Genomic DNA, 12,147 nt, shown 5'->3' with positions numbered 1-12,147 from the left:
GTATTTCTTTTTAATCTAGCTAAGTGATGTGTGTACCTATGACAAAACGAAAATATCATACTCCTAAAATTACATAAATTTATCAAGTTGTTTTATTTTTATAAACAAAATCATTTTTAAGCAAGTAAAAATGTAGGCATTACTACATAAATCTAGTAAGTATGAATTATTGTTGAGTTATCTCCCTTTGTTTCTTGAAGTTTTTTTTGTTTCTTTTCAAAATGGCAGGCGAAACAGTCACTCCTCAGATACTCAAAAAGTTTGATTTTTTATTTAAAAATAAAACTATTTGATCAATGAATATGATTTTTGAAATACAATATTTTTCAGTTGGACAGCGGGAGTTCTGGACAAAAAATGCATGCCTGTGGAATTCTCTACTGTTTCCCTGCTTTCCAACTGACTACAATATGGTTGCCTTCAAGTCCAATGTAAACAAGTTCCTTAGGAGTCGTTCCCTTAAGTAATCCAATTTACCAAATTTCCACTACTAACAATTACTACAATATTATCCAATTGACTACACTTAATAACCCTTATCCTTGAGTGGCCTCCAGGTCTTGATAGGTGATGACTCCTTTGTAAAAAAAAAATGTCGCTAACATAAGACCATGAGTAACGAATAAGGTAACAAATAAAAAAAGTGATCTTAATACTGAGTGTATAGTCTGTTCCAAAGATATATGACACTTTTTGTAAAAGAAAGAAAATGTCATATCTTGGCCAATAATTGTATTCTCAAAATTCAAGATGCATCTCTTAGAGCAAGAAATCACAATCTGGAGTGCTTGCAACCCCAGGGGGTACAAAATGATATTCCAGGGGGTGCGATAAAAGTTTAGATAAAAAATAAAAGGTCATTGGCTATATGTGACTTATTCCTGTTATCTTTTGCAATGTACTCACTTCTTTGTTAAGGTTGAGTATTGTTATTACGTGGCCATTAAGTACATGGCTGAATAGATTTGATCCAACCATGTACTTAAGTGTGAGTTCAGAAATTTTAGGGGATGCAAGGTTTGGGGGAAATTTCTTGAGAGGTTGGGAACCACTGTCTTAACAGATTATTGGCAAATACAGATCAGAAAAGTAAGTCTGAGCATCCATCAAAGCGTTCAACTAAAATGTAGACATGACGTATGTAGCTTTATTTTCTCTCCATGGTTGAAGATGTGTTCAAATTCCAATTGGCGATCAGTGGTGTTAAATGATGAGTTGATTGAATATATTTAAAACAAATTTTTTTCCTCTCCATCATGGAAGAACGATTTTGAAAAGATTTTTAAAAAAGTGAATCTGTCGAAATTTTATAGAATTTTTTCAAAAGATAAACTTAATTTTTAAAAAAGGATAGGAAGCTAAAATACCTGTGAAAAAAAAAGTAAAAATTCAATCAAAACCCACCTGTGTATTTTCATCTGTTTGGTGAAGCTGGTTCAATCCTTGTAACAAGTACTGACCTAATGGAATGTGTGCTCGATATTTTAACAATAATTCTCTGCCTTCTGCATCGCTGCCCAACTGACACAAGCCCTCGAATAGAAAAGTCAGCACAACAACATTATCAGCCGTTAGTTTCTCTTCTTCAACCAAACTTAACAAATCTTCGCTAAAACAAAAAACAAAAAAAAGGGGGGGGTTAAGCAAAGTTTTCAAGAGAAAATTTTTTAACAAGCATAAATCATGATAATTTTCATTTTTGAGATGAGGATTGATAATTTGGTTTATTTAGATTAATCCGATCACTATTCTCATCTAATACTAATTATATCGAGGTTACAACTCCGATGAAAATAATGTTATGTTCATAATTAATATTCGGATGTCACACATTAATATTTATATTTTTCTGGAGAATTTGGTTTGAAAGGGAACTCGATGAGTTCTGCATTATGGCAAACCATGGAATACACAAGATGAGATAATTGGAAAAAAAGAATCAGACAAAAAAACAATGATAAGAAGTGAACCATCAAATTTTATATCGTAACAAATATGGTCAAAGAATCAATGCAAGCAACAATAAATATTGTCTCTTTTCATATTAATGCAATAAAGAAAACTTCAAACATGTTACAATGTGTTAAGTCTACATGTTAAAACATGTGTAAACGTATACAACATTACATTTTGATTTCAATCTCAAAAACCTGATTAAAATTTTTTGTTTAAAAATCAACATTTATGCATCGAATTCTTTCTGCATGTGACACAGACAAGGGAAAAATAATCAGGTGAAAAATTGACAGAAAAACCATCATGATCATCATGATCATGTGGCACCTTCAAGACAAGATTGGCGACGAAACATTAGAGTTCTTATTTGAGCCATCGTGTCTACTAAATGTCCAAGAATGTTTTACCAAGTGTTAAATCTCCATCAACGAATAGAATGGATAACCACCAGGTTCAATACAATTAGTTCCTTTTCAAATTAAGGCTTGTTAATCGAGAGACATCACCTTTTTGGTAATCCAACTAATTTGCATATGTCTAAACTTATGAGAAATGAACAAGAATTATTCACAAATTGATCTGAGACAAATGATAATTTCATCAATTAATTTAGTGCTTATATCAAGATACGTTTGAAATATGGCAGTTTAAAATAAAATAACAGGAAAACTTAAGGAAATACTTGCTTATCAGTGAAAAATGTTAGTGTACATCAAAAATGGCAGAAAAATATTAAGTAGAATTTTAATAAAAGTAAAATTAATTTACTATTATTTACTACTGGGAGTCAACAAATTCTCAACAAGACTGTGTTGTATCTTCAGATGAGAGGAAGGGAGATAATCTTCAATGATAAGCTGGCTTGACAGGAATGTCTTCAGAGTTTTTCAACTCTGAATCGTAAATTTTATTGTTTATTAAAACTCTACTGGATAACTTTCTGCAATTTTTGGTGTAGATATTTTTAACTAAGAAGTTTTTCCTGTTATTTTGAGCCGCCATATTTTGCAGATATCTCAATCTAAATAAGCACCATTAATTAAAGTCAACAATCATAAAATACATGCATGCACACAAACTGATATTTAGTAATTCAATGTTTGGTGTAAGGAGAGATATTGTTTTCTATTTATAAATCTTAATTATTAAAATAGATTTCAGTGCTTATACAAAATAGTGAATTTTGAAACAAACGCATTTCAGGTGAAAACATTATTACGTATTTACATGCCATGTTGAAATCAGTATAAATCCAAAATATTACCAAAAATGATCTAGTAGAAAAATAATTACAAGTAAAAATAAAATATTTTCAGTTTTTCGATTTATAGTTTCATCAGATGTTTTAATGTGGAAAAGTTCTCAAAATCCAAGCAAGGTAACTGCAACAATCAATCTGATAATCCGCCATTTCAAAGTACAAAATGTCAGACCGTTACTGTGAATGATTTTTTTTTGTAAAAATTGAATCTAGCACTTATCTTCTGTTGAATCATTTTTTGGAATTTATACTAATTTACTTTTAAAAGACAAATAAAGCAATAAACAAAAATATTCTATTTGATAGCAACAGTAATAGTAGTAGTGTTAGTTATAATAATGCTACTAACCTAAAGGTTAATAAAACAGGTAAAAGTTGCGAGATTTCTTCTTCTAAAGATTCTCTTTCTTCTCTCATCCACATTCCAACCAGTCGCACACAAGCCTGTATCAATGGATCCGTCGCCTGTGCAACGAAGACAAGAAGAAAAACGTTAAAACAAGCACAGACTCAAAATCAGATTACAGAAATATTATTTAGAATCCAGCATTTATTTCAAATTGATCTGAAAGAATCCGATTAAAAAGTTCCAAAGTTGACCAAAACAACAACTCCCTGTAATAAAAAAGTTGATTATATCTCCAAATATTTATTAATGGTGTTTAGTTTGTAGAACATAATTGAGTTTTGCAAAGAGAAAAAAAAAAAAAACATCAATAACTTAGTGCACACATGTCAGGAAGCTGATATCTTCAGATTTTTTGTTTGTTTGTTTTATGGCATATCCATCCTGTTCAGGTTATTTAATGCCAAATTCAATAAATTTAAAAAAGGTTTTGTGCTTCAAGTTCTTTATATATTCAAATATTTATTCATGGTGTTTAGTTTGGTTTGTTTGTTTTACAGCATATCAACCCTTTTAGGTTATTTAATGCCGAATCTAGTTATTTTGGAGAAAAGGTTTTATGCTTCAAGCTTTTTTTTTTTATGTATATTCAAATATTTGTTTGATTTGGTTGTTTTGTTGTGGAAATTATTCTACAAACCAATCATATTTATTTCAAATCTACATCATATGATTATGAAATTAAAATTAAATTTTATGTTTTAAAATCAAAATAACAAAATATAGGTAAGCAACATTAAACAATGTTATAAAAATTTAGATGAATTTAAAGACCGTGCTTATGACAACAGGATTTTTATGTCTCTGAATTTTTAGATTAGGATTGATAATTTGTGTCATCTGGATTATTCGAACTATTGTTCGTATTAAGTGTAATTTTCATATTTTGGTTGATGTAACTTCCAACCTTCAGGTGCATCTTGTTGAACTCTGGAATCTTTCTGCTGAACTCACAAGGACCTGTGGTGTAATGGATAAAGTACTTGGTTAAATTCAGCTGTTCTGTAAACTGAAGGTTCAGTCCTCAGTGCAGGTGATACTCAAAATACAATTGTGAGTTACATAGAACTTCTACCCAGCCATGGCTGACAGAACAAGAACAGTCTACCCATAGGGCTTAAGTAAAGGGTGCCATTCAAAAATTCTGTGCAGAGTCCATAGTTCAACAAGATACAATTGAAGAAAGAGGTTATATCATTGTGAAAATAACACTTAGGATAAAAACATTAGTTCGAATAATCCAAATAACATTAGTATAACATTTTTAAAATAAACATTTTATAACAAATTTTGTTACTGAAATTCATTTTCAATATCATTCTATTTATACCGATAGATTGCACCAGTTCATTTCCCTAACAATACCAACTGTAGTATTTAAAGACTGACTTAATTACCTCCCCTTCCACTCTTCTTTTTCTCGTGTTAATTCCGAGCTATGATAAGGTCTGCATTTAAGACGATCACAGACTTGGTCTGGGTGAATGCTGGTTTTGTAAAGATCATTGTACAGGACGTTTGCCTATCTCATCATCATATTTTCGATTGCTTCCTAGCGACTTCTTCTTCTTCTATTATACGAAGGCAAAATGTATGTGTTTGTATACCTTTTATTTTTTATTTTTAATAACACAAGTAATCAGTAATCATTTTTAAAACATATAAACGTTCATTTTGGTCAAAAAAATAAAAATAACTTGTGCAGTTTTTGAAGTGCTGAAAATAACTTTGTTGTTTTTTTTTTTTTAACACTATGCATGAAACTCAATTTTAATTTAAATGGTACAATAAGTCCTTACGCAAGAAAGAAATAATTTTTAATGATTTTATGAATATTTATTGAAAAGTGAATTTAGAATACTGAAAAATGGGCACAATTCATTTTTATAGACGTGATCAAATGCAACTAGGTTTCTTCTCTTTGTCTAATATGGCCCGAGCAACGCTGGGTACCCCTGCAAGTCTAATATAAAGGCATCTCATCGTTGGTCCTGAACACATGTTCAAATCATTTGAGCCACAAATCCCTCATCTTATTCCTGTTCAGCACAATGCCATAGCGCCTTCAGATGACGTCATTACAGATGTTGTTGAGCAGCATCATTTTCAACACCCAGTGAAGCATTTTGCTTTCCATAATGGTAGATATTCTTCACTGTCAGTAAGATGTACCTCACTTTGACTGTACCTCTTTAATGCATCTCCCTAACTATACCTCATTAATAGATTTCAAATTATATTCATACTGTACATAATTTTTTTCTTTTTGCACACAAACAAGGCATATTGCCATTTGGAACATAAGGGCTACTATCTGGGATCATGTCTAACAGGGAACTGTGGAGAGTTTAGCAAGATGCCTGTTCACATTATATTTAAACTTCTGTAAGTTAGTACAGTCAGAGAAGCAGGAAACGAGGAGAAATTTCCAAAGTCCAGCAGTGTGAGGGAAGAAACTATTTGTAGAAGGCTTTCCAGTATCTTGGCATCTCAACAGTGAAAGGGTGGCATTTTGCTGCTTGTTATTTTCCGGGGCTTTTCAATCGTATATTTAAAATAAATTTCCACAAACATATGAACCGTACGTAAAATAAAACTCCTATGATATGCAGCATTTATGAGGAAATTTTTTTCGAGATCAAAAATGTGCGATCGTAGGATGCACAAGATCAAATGATATGCGAGTGTACATGAAAAGTGCCATTCCGACACCATACTATAACCGTACTACAGAAATAACTGAATAAAGCTTCAAGGGCTACAATTTTACACAAACATTCATAGAGATTACGTAAAACGATTTAATAAAAAGTGGGAAATATATCATTATTACCTTGAGTGAATTGTCTTCTTTGGCCGTGTTGCTTAGGAATAGCACAACGCATTTCAATGTCTCTTTTAAAACTGAATGAAGCTGGATTATTTGATTGGCATCAAAAGGCGGGCCTTCTTCACTGCTGACTAGAAATTTGATTGTGTTTTCAATAAAACTGAAGTAGCCACAGAGTAAAGGAGTTTTTTCAAGGATCTGAATAAAAAAAGAAAATTTTTTTATCAAAATGAAAATAGCAATAGTTTATTCATTAACTTACATATTTTAAATGGTCAGTTGAAAATTTAAAAATAATGATTAAAAAAAAAAACTTTTGACTCATTGATTAAAAAATTTGTCCTTGTCAAAAACACTTGAACATTTTGATTTGCAACATATAAAAATACAAGTTTTTTGAGTTTTTTTTTTTTCATTTCTGTCTTCATTTAAAAAAATGGTGCTTCTTCATTATTAAAGCAAAATTCAGAAATCGAAAAATTGAATTTCAAGTAAAACCAATGCTATCTACTTAATTGTCATGTCACAGTAAAGAACATATTCAAAAATTATGAAAAACGATAAGCTAAAAATAGTTTTCACAGAGAGGGAAAATTGACTTTTGCTAACAAAAAAAAGAAACCTAAGAGTTCAACTTGTAACAAAGGAGATAATTATTTTCTGAAATCTGAGGCTAATTTAGCAAAATGCAACTTTTGCTACTTGTATTCGAAAATTGTTTTAATAATTTTCTACCATATCGTTTTTCATAATTTTTGGATATGTTCATTACTGTGACATGACAAATAAGTAGATACCACTGGTTTTACTTGAAATTCAATACTTTGATTTTTGCTCTAATAATAAAGAAGCACTAAAAATATGTTTTTAATAGCAATAACTACAAAGTTAATGAGTTATTTCCCTTTATTTTTTTCTATAATGGACAGGACTGAGGTACAGAAGATGAACATCTCAAACAATCAACTGATAATTGATAATCACACTTGATCAAACTCCCAATTTAAATCCAAAACTGAATCAATATCATTATCTTTCTGTAGGTAGAGTAAATTATTTACTGTGGTTAAATAATAAATTGGTAACTATATTTATTTATTTGCGGACGGTTATCCTCATCTTTATAGTTGTTGTTTCACCACGTTTCAACCAACTATTCCTCTGGCCTTCATCAGGTAGTTAACCACGACGGGATAGGAATACTGAATCTCTTAACTGTATCCTCAGTAATTACTGCCTTCCATAGTTGTCATTTCACCATGTTTTGGCCAATTAATCCTCTGGTCGGCTTTGGGTAAGATTGAATCCACTATCTTCAGACAATACTCACCTGGAACTGCAGAGATCCACTGGGCCATAAACCCCAAAGAGCGATCAAGGTTGGAGTTTTTTGGTCTTATAAATCCAAGTTTTTTGTTATCTGATCTTCCATCGCCGAGTCTGTACTGAATGGTATATTATTTAATTATTGGAAATCTTTGAGATGAGTAAACAAATATAAAGATGACAGTCCGCAAATAAATAAAATAAATATACACTTACTCATCTTAAAGAATTCCAATAACAGTCTTTGTGGTTAAAATCGTTACACTGTTGTCAAAGCTCACAACTCCAAATTCATCCGTCTTTGAAAAAACAGGTTTTTTATTCAAGCCAACAAAATCTAATTTGCATATGAAGTAACGAGAAATCTTGTTAATTTACGAGCTCCATCATATAATTAGACGCAGCAATCATCAGTTTTGCTTTTTCTTTTTTGCGCGTGATTGGACCCTACGTGTTGCATAAAATCAGAGGTGTGTACCAATTTTTAATTAATTATTATTTGCTTATGAGAGTTGACGAGGCATTTTATCACCATGATTCGAGGCTGAATTTATAGTAGGCATCTTAAGTAAGAGAATTGTGTAGTAAGATATTTTTTCACATTACATTAAATTTCTGCAAGTCCGGGAAAGAAGGAATCTCAAAAGCAAGTGGCCTGAGAATAGAAGACATGAGAGTAGAAAGTTTTCCAGCATCTGGGGTGGAATTTTGCTGCTAGCCTGGTTGATTGAGGATATGTACATTGAGGATGCACAAGTGTAGTAAGTTCATTAGAATACATTGTGTGGAAATACTTGTAAAGCATAAAGAAGCCATTTACTTCAATGTTTATAAAAAAAGAAAATAGTATTGTATAAAAAAAAAAGTGAAATATTCAATGCAAGAACATTAACTTAAATTGAACCACATACATCATTATATCATTAATACACTTAGTTTTGTAGTCGCATGGATCATAGCTTGGATAAGGTATGGTTGTCTTCAAGTCTAACGTAAATAAGTTCTTGATGAGCCGTTCCATATAAGTTATCAAATTTAACAAATTTATTTACTAATGATTATTATATTGTCCAATTTCTACTGTACACTCTTTAACCCTTATCCTTGAGTTGCCTCTTTGACCTTGATAATGAGTTGATACCTATGAAAAAAAAAAAAGAAAAAGTCCAATGTGAACAAGTTCTAATTGAATCGTCCCCCTAAGTAATCCAAGTTTCAAAATTCCCACTGTTTACTATGCTAAAATCACAATGACTAATGTATAACTATTAACCCTTATCCTTGAGTGGCCTCTGGGCCTTGATAAGTGGTGACACCCTTGTAAAAAAAAAAAAAAAAGACTGCTTTTGAATCTTAGAAAATGCATTAAGATCGACGCTGACAATTGTTAGAAATGTTGGAAAATGAATAAAATCATGAATGCTGAACAATCATTATATTCAGTTTAACATCAGTTTTACATGCTGGCAGGTGTTGGACAGCTCGAATAAAAAAGGTAAAACAAACACTGATAAACAGTATGACTTTACATCTAAAATCATGAATAGGTTTAAGGCTCCAAAAATTACTAGAATTGTCTGCAACGATCTGTGGCATAACACAAAGTACTAAGTAAAATTCAGTTCTAAGTGACAATTTTCTGAAGGTTGAAGGCTCAATCCTCAGTGCTGGCGATACTAACAATACAATTGTGAATGACTTGAGACTTTTACATGGTGATGGCTGATAGAACGAGAACATACTACTTTAAAAGGTTCTGCTCATAATTCCATGCACATTTACATGTTTGACGTGGCTTAGTGGGGGATGCCCTTTTCTCTACCCTGCAACCTCTCTCCCACAGAATAGACGTTGCGAGCCTGTCCTTGTTTTATCGTTATTTCCATGGCAGGTGCTCATCTGAACTCCAATCTCTGGTCCCCCCTCGCCAATCTTTCACGAAAAACACCCGTCTAGCTGAATCCACTGTGAAAAATTTCCCCCATTCTATATCTGTGCCTAAATCAAAACGCGGATTCCATGAACAAAGCTTCTTTCTTAGAACTGCACGCCTGTGGAACTCTGTTCCGTCTGCCTGCTTCCCACCGGACTACAACTTGGATGTCTTCAAGTCCAATGTTAACAAATTCCTAATGAACCGCCCCCTTAAGTAACCACTTCATCAAATCTCCACACTAACGTAATGTACTTGCAATAACCCTTATCCCTGAGTGGCTTCCAGGCCTTGATAAGTGGTGATCACTGTGTGAAAAAAAAAAAAAAGATTCCAGAGTTTAACATGATACAACTGAAGGTCAGAGGTTACATTGGCAGAAAGATTGTAAGAATCACATTCAAGATGAAAACAGTCGTTCGAAAGATAAATAGAAATTTATAAATGATTGAAAACTATTTTTGCATGTATACATTGTTTAAAAAGTTGAGTTTGAGGTGAGAAAATATAAGTGATAGAAGTTTAGGTTCTTGTTCAGAATCACCCCTATAGCAAAAAAAAATTTTTTTGTAAATCTGTATGACGTATGTATCCATGACAGGACAAAAATATCATATTCTAAAAATCACATAAATTAATCAAGCCATTTTATTTTTGTAAGGAAATAGAAATTCACTGACATTACAATAAAAATCTTGCAAGTTTGAATTATTATTGAGTTACCTTTCTTGTTTTTAGATTATTTTCAAGATGGTTATGCAAAACAGTTGCTCCTCTCATAATCATAAAATTTGATTTTCTTAGTTAAAAATAAAATTACTTAATTTACATGATTTTTGGAATATAATTTTTTTTTCATCACAGGTATTTTTTTTTTTTTTTTATAACATTTTCACCCCAAACAAGGCACATTGCCACTGTGGTGTAGGAGGCTACTATCAGGGGCAGCAGCTACTGGGGCACTATGTTGGGATTTGGGCAGCAAGATGTCGGTTCACGTTACACTTGAACTTCTGAATGTCAGTACAGTTGGGGAAGCAGGGACCTGGAATGGAATTCCAGAGTCTAGCGGTTCTGGGGAAGAAACTACTGGAGTAGAAAGATCTTCTACATCTAGGGATCTCTACTGTGTGGGGGTGGGATTTAGCTGCCTGTCGGGTTTGTCGAGGGTGTCTATGTCGTGGGGGTACAAGTGTCTGCAGTTTGTACGAGCATTCGCCATTAAAATACTTGTAGAACAGGCAGAGGGATGCAACGTTTCGTCGATGGGACAGAGGCTGAAGCTTAGATGCCAGTTCAGGGCCTATCAGATTGGCGACTCTCTTTTGAACCTTGTCTAGGAGCGAGAGACTAATAGCAGATACGTCAGTCCAAATGTGACAGCAATACTCTATACATGGGCAAATGGTGGCCTCATAAAGGTACAGGATAATTTCAGGTGTCAGTAGTTTTCTAGCACGGTAGAGAGAGCCTACCTTCTTTGCAGCAGCCCTGGCAATATTTTCAATATAATTGTTCCAACTCATGTTTCCTGTGAACGTTAGGCCAAGCAGTTTGAAAGATGTACTTTCAGACAGGGAGTCACTGGCCATTGCTATTGGTGGCAGTGGTTTCTTGTAGTTATTGAAGGAAACCAGTTTAGTCTTGGCAGCATTGAATGTGGCCATCCATTGTTATCCCCATTCCACTACAGATTGGCAGTCATCCTCTAGTGTTTTTGCCATTTCTTTAGTTATGTGTTCATTTGTTTTCCTGTCATGCCTGTTATAGAGTGTGGTGTCATCAGCATATATACCCATCTCAGAGGCAGTTTTGTCGGAGAGGTCATTAATAAATATTAGGAACAATAGAGGTCCAAGGATAGACCCCTGAGGCACTCCTGCATTTATATCATATTGTTTAGATGTACGACCGTCAAGGACAACCTGGATTTTTCTCTTATCTAAGAAGGATTTAATTATGTTAAGTATTCTACCAGTGATACCGTATGATTTAATTTTCCTGAGGAGACCTTCATGCCATACCCTGTCAAAAGGCTTAGATATATCTAGATCTACCGCTCTGCCTTCCCCTGCTTTGTCCAGTGAATGGTATATACGTTCAGAGATTACAGGGAGGATGTCTGCTGTGGAACCGGCTTGTCTAAATCCATATTGTTTGTCAGTCAGAAGTTTAGCATCTGTAAGGTGATGGACTAGAGCATGGTTAATTATGGTCTCAAATATTTTGGCGAAAAGTGGGAGGAGGCTAATGGGGCGATAATTTGATGGGTCAGTTCTTTTGCCAGAATTCTTGAATACTGGTACCACAGAAGCAGTTTTCCAACAGCCCGGGAAGCATGATTCATTAAGGCATTTGTTGTAGAGTTCGGAGAGAACTGGAGCTACTTTGGCTGAGCACTTTTTTAACAGCACAGCTGGGATGAGATCAGGTCC

General features: G+C 33.2%; 1 protein-coding gene across 1 annotated transcript in view; it reads right to left on the bottom strand.

The window, feature by feature from the left end:
• The window catches only part of LOC145266779 (neurochondrin-like), a 106,448-nt gene that overhangs the window by 30,461 nt on the left and 63,840 nt on the right, over positions 1-12,147 (bottom strand). Inside the window, exons 10-12 of the mRNA XM_080122650.1 lie at positions 6,457-6,651; positions 3,567-3,682; positions 1,405-1,609 (exon numbers count right to left, since the gene is read on the bottom strand). Coding sequence (XP_079978776.1) covers positions 1,405-1,609; positions 3,567-3,682; positions 6,457-6,651 — 516 coding nt within the window. The remainder of the gene's footprint in view (positions 1-1,404; positions 1,610-3,566; positions 3,683-6,456; positions 6,652-12,147) is intronic.

The sequence above is a fragment of the Euprymna scolopes genome, chromosome 4 (assembly GCF_053919585.1).
Source record: "Euprymna scolopes isolate OS-2025 chromosome 4, ASM5391958v1, whole genome shotgun sequence".
NCBI lineage: Eukaryota > Metazoa > Mollusca > Cephalopoda > Sepiida > Sepiolidae > Euprymna > Euprymna scolopes.
This window is presented reverse-complemented; position numbering and strand designations above follow the sequence as displayed.